The sequence below is a fragment of the Lissotriton vulgaris genome, chromosome 2_1 (genome assembly GCF_964263255.1).
Source record: "Lissotriton vulgaris chromosome 2_1, aLisVul1.2, whole genome shotgun sequence".
NCBI classification, from domain to species: Eukaryota; Metazoa; Chordata; class Amphibia; order Caudata; family Salamandridae; genus Lissotriton; species Lissotriton vulgaris.
This window is the reverse complement of record NC_141687.1, coordinates 763,177,048-763,196,107: the sequence shown is the minus strand read 5'-3', so window position 1 is coordinate 763,196,107 and position 19,060 is coordinate 763,177,048. Positions and strand designations below refer to the sequence as shown.

Below are 19,060 nucleotides of genomic sequence, written 5' to 3'. Positions count from 1 at the left end.
ATTTATGCGTCAACTCTTACAATAATAAACTGCAGAGTTGGATTGAAAACGATTACAAAGATGACACAGGTGCCACAATAAAGCATAAATTGCTCTGGAAACAGGTAGCTCTTTTACAGAAAGAACTACAAAAGACTCACATGACACACGCACAGAGTCTTCAACGTGATGGCGTTCACGTTGCAGGGAATTCATTGGCTAATACAGCCACAGTGGAAGCAACTAAACCGGCTTCCGTAGCCACAAAAAAGCGTACAGAAAAATACATAGACGGGGAAACCATGCTGGCAGTAAAAATGACCGTAAAAGGCGACTGTGCAGCACTACCCGTGAACTATCCACTCAATTATGCATACGTAATCGATGCAAACTCCGTTCCTTTTGCTCGAATCCCTGGAGTGGGGGATAGGGTAATTCCAAACACGAACAGGAGAATATTTTTAATAGCAGACGCACACATGGGTTTGGGTCCTAGGCACAGAGAGATCAAGGAATCCCTGACTGAATTACAATCAGTATACTGGTGGCCGGGAATGAGTGTACAACACCAAATATATGCAAACAACTGTGAAAACTGCAATAGGGATCGCAGTAGTGAACCATGCTACCGGCTACCAATCAGAAACAGCGTAACGCTGTCTACACCCCATCCTGCGTCCTATTAATCGTTAAGGCTAAACACACTTAAAAAATGTGGCCACAGCGCTCGGCTGACGCTAGAACGGTTCTAAAAGATCTGCGAGTCTTTATCGGCACATCCGCAATTACCACGTTCCATTCTGACCAGGGTCCTGCTTTCAGCTCTCGAGCTTATAAGGAGGCCATGGCCAGCATGGGAATTGGGTTGCGGTATTCTTGTCCGTCGCACCCCGAAGGGAATAGTGTGGTAGAAAGAAAAAACCGGGACATAAAGCGATCTATAACAGCGAAGGTATTAGGTTCAGGCACTGGGTGGGTCAAACATCTAATAAGTGTACAGACCAGTCTTAACAATTTGCCAAGAAAATCTCTAAAAGGTTTCAGCCCATACGAACTATTGTTCGGAATTAGAATGAGAATTCAGGACTTAGATAGTCAGGTATCAGTGGTGCAAGATAAGAAAACAGACTTTGACATCAAAGATCGTTTGGCTGTTTTACAGGAACTGAATGAAACAAGAAAATCCTTAAGCAACATAAAGTTAAAGCAACAGCCAGATACCACTGACGAGGCACCACAAGCAACAGCCCCAGCAAGGCCTGTCTGGATTCCAAAGATTGGGGATCTAGTCAGAGAAAAAAATCGCGGTGAAGAAGGAATTTGGGCCTTCTTACAGAAAAGCAGTACCTGTCTTGGCAGTCACCGGAACAAGATCAGTAGTACTACCGCCCCTTGCTGGTAAAAAGGAGAACAGAGTTGTGTCTATCGACCTGGTAAAACCACAACCATGTGGCCTATAATCAACAGTAGGCCCAGTGGACTCCCAAGAACCAAACAGAATACCTAAACTTGCAACAATCCAAGAGGTTCAAACTGAAAGACTAATCACATTCGATCAGCCTGCAGTGCACAGAGAAGGACTATGCAATAATGCCATGGAACTCGTGCCTCTTGAGACACAGATTGAAACAGTTCGTCAAGAAACACCAGTCTACAATAATGTGGCATCAGAAAATGCTACCGAAAGACAGATTGAAAGTACAATCCCAACAATTGACAGAACTGCCTCTGGTTATTTCATCAACTTCGACAACTTCTCTGAAGATCAAAACGACCCCGAAGTGATGCCAGAAACAAAAAAGTATTCTAAAGAAAATACAACAGGACTCCTTCAACAAATCAAAGAATTATATCTGGATTCACCGTTGATAGAGCATTGGATTATTTCAGGGGTATTCATACTCCTACTATGCCTAATTTTAGTTTTAATTTTAGGAAAGTTTATTACAATTGAATGGACACAGCAAGTCAGAACATCAACCTAGTCCTCAAACCACACAGATCATCCCACGTGAAGAAAAGAGAACTGTCAACAGTAAATGTCACAGCAATTCCAATACCCGGTGGGGTAGTATGGGAGAAAACTGACTATGAGATCTATGGTCCGGTCGAGATCCTGAAGTATCCTCATCAACTGAAGGTTTCCTTGAGTGACTTTGTAAAACTTAGTACATTCTCTGATGATTGGGACTTTGATAGTATTAATGACATGATGTCTAATTTAGTAATGTCAGCTAGATTCACAGAACATGATTATTTACAAGGTTCGTCTAGTTATGAACAGTTATTCTGTTTTACCCATTATGGCGATCATTATTTGCATAAATCTGCACAGCCTAGAAATGTTTTTAAGTATAATCAATGGGAACATTGTGCAACACCACCTAAAAGCAGTTCTAAAACATTCTTTGAGAAATTCAAGTACTTCTCAAGGTTTAACACCAGTGATGCAGAAACGTTTTATTACAAACTGTTAGATAAAACAGGCATGAAAACAATGCTGACAAACACTAAATTAATATATTCAGAAGCATTTTATGAAAAAATGATGACATTTGGTTTTGATTATTGGAAAAATAACATTGAAACGAAAACCATTTGGGGTACAAAAGATTGGCAGGTACAAGGCCTTGAAGCACTATTCAGAACCTGCATGATACCAGAACAAATGATGTTTTTAAATGACACAATTCACCAAACATCCTGTCTTGGCCTAGCTAAGATCAAAGACCTTAACAAACCGTCTATTCCAAAGCCAATACCTGAAAATGCAACTACAGATATGGAGATAGACTTATCTAAAATTTTACATTTTAACAGAACACATCCTGATTGGAAAAAGTGGTTAATCTGGCCTACTGACACAAACAGCTGTCAAGATAGATTCCTGAACAAAACACAGGGGTTAAAAATGACCAGACAAGACCCTAGATACTCCCAGAGACAACATCCAGGGATAGTAACAACATACAGTGAGGGAAACTCTGCCTCGAATGGCTAGGATCATCCACACTGGCTGAAATTAAGCAACACTTGTCTTTACTAAAAGATGGTGCTGATTTGCGCGATTTCATTCTTGGACCACGCAAACAGCGTCAAAAACGTTTCATAGCGGCCAGCATCTATGCTGCGTACAACGAGGCTTGGAAAGTCACACAAATTGAAACAGCTGAAAAAATACGAGAAATTGATCGTATTAATTTGGAAAAATCACTTTCTGTAGTGGACAATGGGTTAATGACTCTGTCCTCAAGAATATATTCGTTGGACAATATTGTATCTTCTGCCTTTGACATAATAGACAGAGACTTGCTAATGTTACAGCATGGCCAATCTCAATTACGTTCTATTGTACAATTAGGCTGGACGCTGCAAAATCTTCGTTCAGGCTATGTGCCTTGGCGTTTAATCAACACAACGTCATTATTTCCCATTTTTAACCTTACTGATAAACAAATCAGTTTGGCACAAAAAGGAGCAGACTATACAATCCTGAGCATCGAAAAACTTGAGAGATTACCATTGACAATGTCAGAGAGTCCTGTCATTGAATGGATAATACACGGAATTATCACTATTCCGATAACAACTTTCCGATTTAAAAAGTGCCTTGAATACATACCTACTGGCCAGTATGAACGATTGGGTAAAGGATATGTAAAATCAGAATGGAAATTACCATACACACATTCATGCTATAGTGACAGCGACAAAAATGTATTTCTTAGTGGTGAAAACTGTAAACGTTCACTAAGCGGTATACTTTTGTGCCAGGGTATTAATTTACACAGAGCCTGTGAAGGTAATTCTAACAACCTTTCATGCCACCAGCTTGTCACACCTGCAACTCAGATAGAGCCCTTCTTTATGCAACTCGCAAATAGGAGTTACATTCTAAGAACGGATCACAGATGTTGTGGCCTTGTTCCAGGGAAAAGTTATCTCGTAAGCGTAACATCCATGGTCAAATGCTGTATGCAAGCATTGTTCCCGAGCGGGCCTGGAGACATAGCGACTCCCATCTGGCCTCGTCTGAATCTCTATTCTATACGAATTGATACTTTAAGCAAAATGAAGTCTGTGCTTTTGCAGACAACAGTGCCCATAACGTCATCGAAAGAGACGTATGATCTTCTAGTTGCAAGGACAGCTACGGAGGTTCATGACCTTTTATCAACAAATTACCCCTTGCATTTCGTAGAAATGCTTAGCCAACTCCTTAACATGTCTAGTGCCACAGGCATCCCAGGCATATTTAAGACGATTTTGTACGGGACTGCTAACACCATTTGAAGCAATTCTGGGAATCGTTCCCAATTGTGTCCACTCTGTTTTTGGCGGCATACCCCTATCTTTGGACTTGTAGCAGGGATTTTATTTTTGGCCCTCCTGCTCCGTTATGGCAAGCCAAAGCTCAGACATGACTCCTATGGGAATGGAAGAGACAATCCTAGCAATTCGCAACCGGGACAGAATAACTAGAGTCCTTGGATTGGCCAGGCTGAGAGATCTAAACATGACCTGGTTCCTTTCATTCAGACCGATATGGCAATCCTGTATCTTACCGGTACTTCGATGTATGCTATGCGGAGATGAGTGCGTGTTGGACATCTGTCTTTCACTTCCATCAGCAGTACCAATGGATATCGATACTTTGCTCAGTCCGTTAACGGCTCACGCATTGTGTTGTCCCCAGCGGCTACCAATCCTGATGACGGCATTCGTTGAGACTCCTGTGCTACGACTAGGTGGTAACAGTGGAGCGAGTGACAAAAGCAGCATCAACCAGGTACGACCTTCTGTGAGCATTGCTGATCCCGACTATGATGACAGCAATCATTCTCACACTTGCCAAGTTACAGCACTATCGAATTTGGTCGAACTGTCACCTGATTTTGTAGACCAATTCTTTGAGAGCCTGTCTGATATGATGTTCTCACCCGAACAGAAATAATAACTTTGGAGAAGCTTTCCGACACACAGCGTTCCCATGAACTCTGAATTCGGCCTTCAGTTTTGAACAACAAAAACTGCTAAAAGCGTTGGAACTCTATTTTCCCCGTTCAAGCAATAATTCTTTTGAATTGAACACTTTTTAATATTCACCCTTTTTGGCACGAAAAATTCTTTGCTTAAAGTAAAAACTATTCTTAGAGAACAGAAGCTTCAAACTTCTATTTCTACATACATCGAGAGACATAATAACTTTACACCGGCCTCTAGCACATTTATTTCAATGCATTTATATGTGATGATTTATCTCGCCCTTCTTCTGTTTCAGAGATATTTCATGTGTAATTCTTTTGCATAATCGTTCATTGATTTCATATGCTATAATTTTTGAATGATTTCTATGCTTCAAAAACGTACAGTACCTAAATTTTCACGTATTACAATATACGCCTATTTCGAATGCATTTATGTATTTTGGGGTGGGCAATGTTACACATGCATCTTATTGCTCTAGTTTTAGTAATTTGATGGACATGAATTTGTGGAGTGGGTGTGGCGTTCTAATCTAGGATCCTGATCGATACTGTGACCTTATGCCCCTATTCGGCTATAAATCCATTTATTCCCTATATTGGCATAACCGTTCAAGTGCAATATTCAGAAACTCATCTCTGGCCTCACACGAACAGAGCCACATTTCAGAATAGCTTTCTCTGCCACTTCCTTTGCAACCAATTAGTGCAATGACAGAGCAGAAGTCACTATCTGAGATTCCTAGATTAACACTCTGAGTTCTTCAACAAGATAAAAACTCAGCAAACCTGGAAATCCCCGCTTGCTGTGTTTTGATTAGTAATAGAACTCTAATGAGCACTGATAGACGATCACTTCCTAGTGACATCTTTATTGACGTCTTATGTCCAGCAAACTTACGTCAACTAAGGCACCTTTCAGGTATAAATACTATCAACGTTGCCTTAAGCAATGTTCTGTTGCCCGTCGCCTGAAGCTGCTGTTATGCTGAAGATATCATAGCTGCTATCGCTACTGCTATCGCTGCTAACTAGCGAACAATGGTGTGGTGAACTTAGGAGCTGAACAGCCGTCCCCCTGCAAGAGCCCAGCAGATGCAAGCTGCCCGCGGACGCTGCCCCTCCTCCTCCTCCTCCTCCCCGACGCGCTGAGAAGAGACGCTGTCTTTCTCCTGCAGAGAAATCCAGCTCCGGCGTTTCTAGTCTACCCTTGCGGGTGACTGGGATATCGAGCCCTGAGGGAGATACCAGACCTCCATCATTCTATTCCAGAGGTATGGTGTTGACTAAACCCTTGAGAGAGAATTCTTGAAGCAAACCTTGGCAAAACCAACTTAACTAAAAGCTACTTACTTACTCCCCTCCCAAGTATTAGGCTTAGGTCAGGTACACTGGGGTAGGCGTAGTTAGAAGCACCAGTTGAGTATTTTAGCCTAATGTATATATGTTTTATTCCTTTTAAACCATTGTATGGCTAAGAAACCATATCAATGCTTTTACAGTATTATTTCGCAATACGTATCTTACTGTACGTACTTTTTATCATAACAAGTCTTGCAATTGTGGCAATTCATTTCTCTTGTACGAGAAGAAAGACTGTTCAATAAATGTTACCTTTTATTGACAAACGCCCGTCTCTCTATTCTCTACATATTGTGAAAGTAAACTGCGCCAACCTGACTGAGTAAAATAACTGTCTATTGTTTCACACGACCCTAGAGATTGACTCTTGATCTGAGGAGCAAAGTTGTCATGTTGCACGGTTGTTGGAAAACTGAATCCCTTCTTGTCTGTGCCAGGGAAGCTGATCACTTCCTATTTCAGTCAAGAAAGTTTCCAGTGACCTCTGAGCTAGTTGGTACCAAACCCAATTAAGTTTAGCATAGTCAGTAGAGGCCTGGAAGATCCGCACTTCTACGTCGATACTACTGTTTATGTTATTCCAATGCGCAGGGCCTATTGGGAAAATAGGAACTACGCTACACTGCAACCTATGAACTTTGCTTTTTTTTCCCTACTGACGATTGAGGAATCATAAAACACGTGTCTAGGGAAACGAATTGAAACTAATAATACAGCACTGGCTATGAACACTTTGAATTGAACTGAGCGAGAAATAATGAACTACATGATCCATCATGCAAAAGGTAATTTCGTTGGAGCGTGTCTGGTGCGCTCCCACCTCCCTGAAAGTATCAAATTCCTGTGAGCTGACGAGCTCGGGAGCCTGCACCTTCATCCTGTGAGTGGAACTGGTCCTGAGAGATAAGGCAGCATGCCCTGCAACCTATGAACTTTGCTTTTATTCCCCTACTGACGATTGAGGAATCATGAAACACGTGTCTAGGGACACAAATTGAAACTAATAATACAGCACTGGCTATGAACACTTTGAATTGAACTGAGCGAGAAATAATGAACTACATGAACCATCATGCAAAAGGTAATTTCGTTGGGGCGTGTCTGGTGCGCTCCCACCTCCCTGAAAGTACCCAGCCTCACAACCTTCTAAGACAGGAACTGCGTATGATGGCTCAGTGGAAGCAGCCTTCGGGCCCACAAATAGTCCAGAGTCTGCTTTTTGGTCAGTGTGTACCAGGTACTAATACACAGGAATATCCACCTCAAAAGTACCCTTTTCTGCGCCTCCTTGCTTTTCTGCTCCATAGAATCCCACAAAAGCTGGTCATCCACCCGATGGTCCTTTGTACGATCATTGTAAATGCTTAAAGTTCTTTTGGAGTCCAACCGATGGAGCCTCTTCTCCCCTTTTGATGGACGAGTTGGGGCAAAGAACGCTAGGAAACTGATGGACTACCCAACATGAAAAGGAGTCATGACTATTGGAAGAAGGCTGCCCGAATCCTTAGCACCAGTTTGTCTGGAAAAAAGGAGGGGAGGGACAGTTGTAGCAATACAGCCTGGAGATTGCTCACCGACGAGTAGGTGTAATCACAAAGAAGACAGTCTTTAAGGTCAGAAGAAACAACTGAGAGATGTGCTTTGGCTCGAAGAGATTACACATAAGAAACACCAGGACCAAATTAAGGTCCCACTGTGAGGGAATATGTGTGTTAAACCTTTAAGAAACTGCATCACAGCAAGTGATTTAAAAAAGGATGGTCGGTCCGGCAAATGAAAAAAAAGGCCAAAAGGTGTGCACCTTTAATAGCTGTAAGACCTTGCAGAGAGAGACAGACCAAACAATAAAACAGCCAACAGCGTGGCTTGCAAAGGGTGTATTTTTTTGGACTCCACACCAAGCCACAAATTTGTCCCAATGCTCTGCATAAATGGACAACGTAGACGGATGTCTGGCAGCAAGGATGACATCCACAACCTTGGGTGGTATATCAAATGTAGTCAACTACCACAACTAAATTACCTCGCATGGAGGTGCACACTATGCCGTTTCGGTGCAGAATCCTGCCTTGCTGAGGCAGAAGATCCTCCGGAGTGGCAACCTGATCGGGGGACAAACTGATGCAAATTATAGGATTGTGAAGGGAGGGGGATGCGTGACTGCAAGGTACTTACGCAAACCTCTGAATTAACAAACGTCTTGGGGAGTTCGAAAATGGTGAGACACTCAATTCAATTCAAGGAATCTTTATTCGATGATTAAAAATCACCATAAAATCACATATAGTTACATGATAAAAAGTCAATAAACATTTGCAAGATCCTGATACAAAAATATTAATGTTAACATGTGACACAAGCGAAGAAATGCAAATGCTACTTACCAGTATGCATCTGTTCTTGGCATGTAGGGCTGCTGACATTCATATCTGTGCATAGATCGCCGCCTAGTGTTGGGTCCGGATGATTGCACATTGTTGTCCTGGAAGAGTCTTCGAAGTATCACGAGATAGGTGGCTCCTCCCCTGGACTACAGTGCGCATGGGCATCGCCTCCATCCCCAGATTGTTTTTAGCCATTGGCAGAGATGGAGTGAAGTATGTGAGTGATGCCCATGCTAAGAGCATATAAATATATGTAAATGAATACTGCAGCTGCTACAGGCGCCGGGGAGGAGGGCGGGCGATATGAATGTCAGCAGCCCTACATGCCAAGAACAGATGCATACTGGTAAGTAGCATTTGCAGTTCGAGGCATGTGGGCTGCTGAATTCATATCTGTGCATAGAATACATAGCAGTCCCTCCATTAGCGGCGGCCGCCCGCGCCAGCTGCAGCAGTTTGAAAAAGTGTTTTGAGAACAGCCTGACCAACAGCTGCCTGCTGTTTAGAGTGCACGTCTACACAGTAATGTTTAGTGAAAGTATGTGTGGTAGACCATGTGGCTGCTCTACAAATATCTTCTAAGGGAATGTTACCTAGGAAAGCCATAGAGGCCCCCAACTTTCTGGTGGAGTGGGCTCTTGGTGGAATTGTGAGAGTGCGTTTAGCTTTAGCGTAACAGATCTGAATGCATTTCACGATCCACCTAGCGATCCCAGCTTTGGAGATAGCGTTTCCCTTGTGGTGTGAGGCAAATGCAACAAAAAGTTGCTTGGTCTTACGAAAATCTTTTGTCCTGTCAATGTAGTACATCAAGGCTCTCTTAACATCAAGGGTGTGGAGCATCCGCTCCGCCAGTGACTCTGGGTTTTGAAAAAACACTGGTAACTCAATTGTCTGGTTTATGTGGAATTGAGATACAACCTTGGGTAAGAATTTAGGGTTAGTGCGGAGCACCACCCTGTTAGCGTGTACTTGGAAGAAAGGTTCTTGGATGGTGAGCGCCTGCAACTCGCTAACCCTCCGTAGCGATGTAATTGCTACTAAAAAAGCAACCTTCCAAGTCAGAAACTGAAGCTCACAAGAGTGCAGTGGCTCAAAGGGAGGACCCATCAGCCTTGTAAGAACCACATTGAGGTTCCATTCCGGAGCTGGTGGTGTCCGTGGTGGAATGACTCTTTTGAGACCTTCCAGAAAAGCCTTGATAGCAGGGACCTTAAAAAGTGATAGGTGTTGCCTATTCTGGAGGTATGCTGCCATCGCAGACAAGTGAATGCGGATGGAAGAGTACGCCAAATTGCATTGGTACAGGTGGAACAGGTAGCAAATGATGTTCTGAATGGAAGCATCCAGTGGGTCAATATCGTGGTTTACACAGTACATGACAAACCGCTTCCATTTGGCCGCGTAACAAGCTCGAGTAGTGGGCTTCCTTGCCTCCCGAATGATGTCCATGCAATCGGGGGGAAGATTGAGGTAGCCAAACTCTAGGACTTCAGGAGCCAGATCGCCAGGTTGAGCTGTTGCGGATCTGGGTGCTGAATGTCGCCATGGCTCTGCGTCAGAAGGCTGGGGGTGAGATGGAGCCTTTGATGCGGTACCACGGAGAGTTCCAGAAACGTGGTGTACCATGGTTGGCGAGCCCACGTTGGAGCAACCAGGATGAGAGTCATCGAGTGCTGCCTGAGTTTGCGTGCCACCAGCGGTATCAGAGGTGCTGGGGGAAAAGCGTACGCAAATCTGCCTGACCAGTTCATCCACATCGCATTGCCCTGCGATTGCGGGTGTGGGAACCTGGCGGCGAAGCTTTGGCATCTTGCGTTCTCCTTTGTGGCGAACAGGTCTATCTCTGGATGACCCCACTTTTGGAAGTACGGGTGGAGTACTGATGGATGTATCTCCCACTCGTGCATTTGGTGGCTGTGCCTGCTGAGCAGGTCCGCCATCTGGTTGTCTTTGCCCGGGAGATGCTCTGCCATGAGGAAGATGTTCCTCTGAATGGCCCACTTCCACATGCTCTGAGCCAGATGAGACAGCTGCGGAGAGTGTGTGCCCCCCTGTTTCTGAATGTAGTACATGGCCGTCATGTTGTCCGTCCGGATAAACACGACCTTGTTGCACAGATGTACTTTGAACGCCTTCAGGGCCATGAAGATTGCCATCAGTTCCAAAACGTTGATGTGCATCTTCCTCTGCTGTAGTGTCCATAGTCCCTGCACCGTGTAATGGAGTACATGCGCTCCCCATCCCTGGAGAGAAGCGTCCGTTGTCAGGATAATCTGTGGCACAGGCTCCTGGAACGGTCGGCCCTTGCAAAGGTTTTGTGGATTCCACCAATGCAGAGAGTTGTACGCCCGACCGCTCACCAACACTAGGTCTGTCAGTTGCCCATGAGCCTGAGTCCACTGATGTGCCAGGCACTCCTGAAGCGGACGCATATGTAGTCTCGCGTGCGGGACGATGGAGATGCAGGAGGCCATCATGCCTATCAACTGCATGAACACTTTCGCTGGAAGCGAGTGCTGAGGTCTGAATCGTTGGATCAGTGTTTGGATACTGGCGATTCTCACTGAGTTTGGCTGCGCAGTGGCTGCCAGGGTGTTTATTGTCGCGCCCAGATACTGCCGTATATGGGCGGGTTGGAGATGGGATTTCGGATAGTTCAGCGAGAATCCCAGATCGTGCAGGAGATGAATGGTACGGGACACGTGGTCGGCGCACTGCTGCTCTGTTTTTGCCTGAATGAGCCAGTCGTCCAGATAAGGATAGACGTGGACGTTCTGGCGTCGTAGATGCGCCGCCACAGTCGCCAGGCACTTTGTAAAGACTCTTGGCGCTGTGGTGACCCCGAACGGCAGAACCCTGAACTGGTAGTGCTGGTCTTGAATCGTGAATCTGAGATACTTCCTGTGGGAAGGATGCAGGGGGATATGAAAGTATGCATCCTTTAGATCCAACGTAGCCAGGAAGTCCCCCTGTTGAAGCAGAGGGAGTACCTGCTGTAACGTGAGCATATGGAAGTGCTCCGAGAGAATATACCAGTTGAGGGGCCTGAAGTCCAGGATGGGCCTGAGGGATCCGTCCTTTTTGGGGATTAGAAAATACAGGGAGTAAACCCCTGTTCCCCTTTCTTGCAGTGGAACGAGCTCTATTGCCCCTTTTTGCAGCATGACTTCGACCTCCTGCTGCAACAAGTGCAAGTGCTCGCCGGACATAGGACGGCTTCTTGGAGGTATGTTTGGTGGAGTGGAAGTAAGTTCCAGACAGTAACCGTACTGGATAAGAGATTTGACCCACCTGTCCGTGGTGATGGATTTCCACGCGGGCAGGAACTGTTGGAGTCTCCCCCCGACCGGTGTTGTGTGGTCGGGGGGCAGTGACAAGACGTCACTGCTTGTTGGCGGTGGTGGACCTGGAGCTGTTGTTTCCACGTCCCCTGCCCTTGACGTTGTTGCCTCTGTAGCCACCTCTACCCTTGTTGGTGTATGAGGTCTGGGTATTGCTCTTATAGTACTGTGTGGATTGCGATGCCTGACCCCTTGAGGTGCCTCTGGTATTGGAGCGGCGAAAAGAACCACCCCGAAACTGCTGAGATTGGAGGGCCCCCATAGACTTGGCAGTGTCTGTGTCTTTCTTCATTTTTTCAAGTGTCGCATCCACCTCGGGGCCAAACAGGTGGTCAGGATTAACTGTTTGGTTCAGTATGGTTGTTTGTATATCTGGTTTAAAGCCTGATATCCGAAGCCATGCATGTCTTCTTAGCAACACACTAGTGTTGATTGCCCTGGAGGCTGTATCAGCCACATCTAGCGCACATTTGATGGAAGCGTTAGTGATTAGCTTGCCCTCCTGAATTAACATCTCCCCAGCCTCCTTGTACTGGTCAGGTAAGTGCTGCAACAGTGTTTCTAGGGTGTCATAGTGAGCCCTATCGTAGCATGCAAGTAGGGCCTGCGTGTTTGAAATGCGCCAAATGTTAGCTGCCTGCGCAGCAATCCGTTTCCCTGAGGCCTCAAATATTTTGACTCTTTGTCTGGGGGAGGAGCGTCACCAGTTGTCTGTGAATTCGCCCTCTTCCGAGCGTTGGATACAACCAAAGAGTCCAGTGGCAAGTGTCCCTTGATGTATGTTGGATCCGAGGGCGCTGCCTTATACTTTTTGTCAATTCGAGGATTGATGACACGTGCCCGAGTGGGCTCTTTGAAGACCTCCGGCGCGTGCTTTAGCACTCCTTTGAGCATTGGCAATGTCTTGACTGACTTCTCGGCCACCGAGAAAGTGTCAAACAAAAAATCCACATCCACAGGATCTGAGTGGAGCTCAACATCATGATTAGCTGCGGCCCTCTCAATCAAAGCGTTGAAGGCTGCAGAGTCCTCCGTCGGTGAGGTTTTAGCCGCAAAGAGCTGCGGTTCCTGACCCGACTGCGGGTCGTCTGGGTCGGCTCCGGCCGACCACGGTTCATGTTCCTCCTCCGGATCCGAGTACGCCGGATAGTTGTACTCGACCTCCTCCTCATCGTCACCCTCCCCCGCTTTGGAACGCGTTGGAGAACGTTCCACGTGTTTGGGAGACGAAGGCTCCATAGGGGCCGAAGTACCCGCCGAGTCCTTCTTGTTTTTGAGAGGAACCCGAAAATGTTCCAACACTAGCTCCGTGGTGATTTTCCGTTTGAGGAGAGACAATTTCCCAGTATTGGCGTCGATGATGACCTCTCGACGCTCTTCCTCCGCGAGTGGCTGGAGTCGAAGCTTCGACACCACCAATGACGCTTTGGACGTCGACATCCCCTTCGAGGGCACGTCCGCCCCCTGCTTCGGAGCGAAGGCTTTCGGCGTCGACTTCGGCGGCAGGGTGAAGCGAATAGGCGTTTGCACCTTTGCCGGCTTCGATGGGGTCTTCGGCACCACGCCCTCGGGAACCACAGCGTCCTTCCGAATCCGTTGCAGGGACTCCGCAACCTTTTTCGTCAAGGCTGGAGAGGGCTTGACCGGCTCGAACGATTTCCCCGAGTCGGGAGTCGGGTCGGCTGGAGGCACCGTCTTTGGAGCCGACACAGTGCCATCCTTGGCCCCGACGGCCGGAGCCGGCGCAGCCATAGCTTTGGAATCGCCTTGACGCTTCTTCGAAGCTTTCTTCGGGTCATCGACCTCGACCATCTTCGGCGCCGACGCAGCCGCGTCGGCCGCCTTTGCCTTCGGCGTCGACCCCGAGGCTTTGGGGTCGGCCATTTTGGCGTGGCTCTTCAAGTCGGCCATTTTGAGTTTCTTAGATGTTGACGCCTCTAGAGCCTTCTGTCCCACCAGTGGAGCCTTCACTTTCGGTTTCGAAACCGTTGGTGTGGATCCCGATGGCTTCACTTTCGTTTTCTTCAACGGGAGTGGCGCATCAGAAATGTCCGTGGCCGGGCCGAGAGGCGGGGCTGCTGGACTAGTAACAAGGTCTTGGGTAAGGCCCGAAGGCGATCCCTCGACCTGGGCCGTATGTTGGGGGTTGACCCCTGAGTCAGTTTGAGGGTGCTCTTCCTCCGAGCTATGCCCCACGGTGGCAATGGCCCCATCGTCGTCCCCTACCTCGTCGCCGGCTTCATCAAACTCCTCATCTCCCGCGTCGTAGTCATCTCCCTCCGACGCAAGGCTAGAGTCCGAAACCTGAAAGACATTGTCGTCTTCCACAAATTCTTCGAAGATGTTGTCCGGCGGGGGCGCCGGGGGTGCCGACAACTGGGCCTGGAGTCGAGCGGCCCGACGATGCTTGAGGGTCTTCTTACACCGGAACTTTGAGCAGGCCATACACCTGGCCTCGTCATGGTCCGGTGACAAACACTTGTTGCACACAGGGTGCACGTCGAGGTGTGAATATTTGGAGGTGCACACCGGGCACCTCTTGAACGGAGTTCGTTTCATGTTCAGTAGTTTGGAGCGTCGAGTAGGCCCGTCCGCGCCGACAGCACGCGGAGGGGCAGGAAGCGTTCGGAGCTGAGAAGGAAGACAAACCCGAACGAAACAATACCGACGCTCAGCCTAAAGACCTTTTGGTCTCAAGTTAGAAAATTAAACAACTATCGATCCCGACAGAGGGAACCGATACACATCCGAACCCAATGGCGGAAAAAAACAATCTGGGGATGGAGGCGATGCCCATGCGCACTGTAGTCCAGGGGAGGAGCCACCTATCTCGTGATACTTCGAAGACTCTTCCAGGACAACAATGTGCAATCATCCGGACCCAACACTAGGCGGCGATCTATGCACAGATATGAATTCAGCAGCCCACATGCCTCGAACAATACAACACTTTAAAAGAAGGTAAAATCAGGAACACGTCATTCATCTCCCCTAGTTAGCCTTAAACGGACCGCTACCTTGATGAAATTCATTATACAACACAGTGTAAAAGGGTCCGATGCTTTTTGTAAAAATACTAATGCCTCCCTGGCATGTACCAGTTTAGCTTGCTTTAAAACTTTTACAAGAAATCTGCGCCTGGGCATAGTAAAAAAAGGGCAGAGTAAAACAAAGTGAAGGGAATCCTGCGGAGACCTATTGTCGCAGCCGCAGGATCCCTTCTGTTCAATTGATGTTGCAAACCCTGCTGGTGATGCTAACATAAATGGGAGTAGGTTCAGCCTGAAACGGCACATCAAGAATCTGTCCTGTGCATTGTGCATAAGGTACAAATATGGCTCCATTCCCTCAACGCTCTTCACCAGGTTGTGGGCCCGTCAGCCTCAGCTCTACGTTGACATTTCAGCTCTAGAAAGATTTTCTTTACTTGCATCTTGTGCTAGGCTACAATTGTTGTAGGATTGGTGAAGAGATTCCCAAAGCCTAGCTCCTCTAGGGTGTTCTTTACATAATTGAGCCAGGGAATTCGCATACATTTGTCCCTCTCTAAACAATCCAATAAAATTTCTCTGCTTAGAGACGCATCAGGATTAACCCAGATTTTTAACCAGGCCACGATTGGCCTGAGTTTTACCAAGTCATCTAGGTGTGGACTCCCTAATTCCCTGTGTACTATGAAGCCAGCGGTCCTTGGGGGTACCCTCAGGATGGATTTTAGGTATTTGTTTTCCTCCCGTTCGATTCTTGTGGTGTTAAGAAAGCCCCATACTTCTGCCCCATAAATTACTTTAGAACATGATATGGAGCTATACAGGTTCATCACCTGTTCCGGGCTCCATCTACCTAACCTCCTGCCGTAGCTTGCTATTGCCCCATTAGAAGCGATCATTTTACTGCAGCGCTCCTCCACCAGGGAGTTAAACTGTAAGGCACCATCAAAAGTTACACCTAGATAAGGAAACGTTTTAACCTCTTCTACTATGTGACTTCCTATTGTGTAAGTGAATTTAGAAGGAGTTTTTTTTTTACCAGCCAGGAGCACATAGGATTTGCCCAGGTTAACAGAGAGATCTAGGGCACCCATGAACTTAACAAATCCGTCAATCAAGATTTGTAAGCTCCTGGGTGTGCGTGCAATCAGGACCGCGTCATCTGCGTAAAGCAGAACAGGAATATGACGCGACCCCACCCTTGGGCAATCTGCCTTTAAACCTAACAGATACTGCTCCAGATTGTTAATATAAAAGGGAGAACAAAAAAGGGGCGAGAATGCAGCCTTGCCGGACTCCACTCATGCAGGGAAAAGAGTCGGTCAGCCCCCCCTCCCTGTTAAATCGAACCCTAGCCGTGGTGTCACTATGCAGTTCCCTAAGTATGTTGATTAGGCTACTCTCTATCCCCATACGAGACATCATGTCCCACAGTTTCTCCATGTTGACGTGATCAAATGCCGCTGCCAAGTCCATGAATCCCATGTAGATCAGTTCCTCATTGGCCATGGTGTATTTGGCAGTCAGCATGTAAAGGTTCAGGCATTGATCACTGGTGGACCTCCCTGTCCTAAATCCATATTGAGTGTCCGAGAAGATGTTATTTTCTTCGGTCCACTCGGACAGTCTGTTGAGGATCGCCCTACCTAGGAGTTTAGCCGATACATCAATCAGGGAGATAGGACGATAGCACTTGGGGTCGTCCCTATTGCTTTTCTTAAAAATCGGCACAATTATAGCTTTAGACCAGGACGGTGGCAGATCGCAGGTGATGGCAGTGTTTATGACCCTGGTCATTAAGGGGGCCCAGAGTTCTATGTTACTCAGAAACAGGTCTGGGGGGATTCCGTCAGGGCCAGGGGCTTTGTTTTTGGTCAGACCCTCTATCCCAGTAGTAATCTCCTTGATAGTGAATACAACCGTTGAAGCCTGAGTTGGAATTTCAGGTGACTCTACGGGAGTGCCGGGCTCATGATTATACAGACCCCTATAGTGAGTGACCCACTGTTCTGGAAGGATGTTAGACCCTATCTCAGGGGTGTCACTCAAAACATTGAGAATAGGAAAGAGTCAGGGGATAAGAGAATTTATTTTATGCTTCTTAGGCCCCTTGGGTTAGTATTTTTTTTAAGGTCAAGAATGCTCTTTGGAGTTAGTAATGGTGTGTTAAGGACTTCTTAAATAGCTAAGGATTTATTGTGTTTTTCTGTATTAATGGACAAGGACGAGGTAAAATGATTTTATGGGGAGTTATTTGTGGGTTCCAGCAGGCTTGCTGAATATGGCACTACAATTAATTGGTGGCATCTGGTGTGAAAGTTGAAACCTTACTGATGACTGATCTGATCAAGTATACGGAGTTATCTTTGAATGGTATTGTCTAAATTGTGAGTAAACATCTACTTTACAACTCAGGTAGTTTATGATCAAGTTGAAAAGGATGCAAATTGGTTTATGCACAAGTTAAGTGAGTGAACAGCACTGCCCAATACATAAGCCAGTACATTCTTGAAAGCTGTCCCACCTATTTTCTTGTTTAATTTCAAAATACACATTTACTGCAAAATGTCTGGGAGCAGGAAAGCCGACTTCATGCATACTCATCTTATTTAAACATTTATGATTAGGATATTTGAAGCTACTTAAATCGATGTACTTACAATTTGCAGGTAGGGTATGCTGACATTGAAGCTATCATTCATATTTGCGTGCCAAACTATTCGCACATTAGTTATGAAAAATGTTCCCAAGTTACCCTGAAAAACAAACATAGCATTATCTTTACTTATTAACAAACTCATAAAATTGAGGCTTTTGAAATGTTGCAAAATCAGTGGTTAGTTTAATTTAAAAGTACACAGAAATTGAAAACTCCAAACTATAACCTTATCATGAAGAAAGGATGCACTTCAATTGCAAATACCCATTTTTTTTTTTTTTTTTTAATTTTTGAAAACCTTTATTAAGCTCTTTGCACAGTACAAATACGGGCCTACAACCATCCGGCCGGCCACCACACTTCTGAAGCTTATTAGCAAAGGATATGTCCACTCGGTAGCACGGCAGCACAGAAAAGCATACGATCCTTGTTACAATAAATCTACGTGCTCCGAGTGGCAGGAGACAGTGAGGTTAATTTTATAATTTTATATGTAAGGAGAGACAGAAGTCAATACGGATCAGTGCACAGTACAGACAATCGCATGATGAATGGGTAACGGCGAGCAGGAGAGACTACTAGCACTAAACACATCTAAAATGGCGGCACGATACTGCAACATCAGGATAGGACTACACCGCAAGACATGCCACCCAACCACTGCCCATCTAACACCAGTCCCCACCACTGACCCTAAGAAGACAAAGAAAGAGCGGAAAAAGAAAAAGAAGGCACCATAGAAATAAAAACATATCAATGAGGACCCCCCACCCTACACGCATGCCGAGGCTATGGCCTACCCCCCCCCCCCCCCAAGCTACGTGTCTGTCGCCCCAGAAGAACCCGAAATATAGGGATAAGAGAAAGAAGAGAAAAGGTCCAGAAAATCACAGTTGAACCCAGGGAGAAAGGAAGAGTGCAATACCCTATTACTCCCAGGAAAGGAAAAGATAGGACCGGAGGAGGGCCTATTAAGCATTTTCAGTCCGATGAACTTACGATTCCCCGGCCACCCTTACCCCGACTCCAAGACCAATACAATACCAACGTTTAAATCCCCGGCAGTCCATCAGCGTCCCAGCAGCAGAAGAGAGACAGTCCTAACCCAAGAGGGTGCAGCCTCACCCTTGGCCCCTACGGTGCGGTGGAACGGCACAGTCCGGCTGCACAACAAATCTCATAGAAGGTGGGAACAAACAAGGGGACCACTGCAAAGTAAAGGATCGATCGCCAAAGTCCATTTCGGTCGTCGCAGAGTGGTCCACCGTCGTGGCAGATGATCCATAGCAAGGCAGCAGTCCACCAAAGGCAGCTAGTCCACACGGCAGCGATCGAAGGTGCCTGTCCCCAGCATCCG

General features: G+C 46.3%; 1 protein-coding gene across 1 annotated transcript in view; it reads right to left on the bottom strand.

The window, feature by feature from the left end:
* Nucleotides 1–19,060, bottom strand: part of BBS5 (Bardet-Biedl syndrome 5) — a 198,582-nt gene that overhangs the window by 88,475 nt on the left and 91,047 nt on the right. Inside the window, exon 7 of the mRNA XM_086956075.1 lies at nt 17,705–17,800. Coding sequence (XP_086812201.1) covers nt 17,705–17,800 — 96 coding nt within the window. The remainder of the gene's footprint in view (nt 1–17,704; nt 17,801–19,060) is intronic.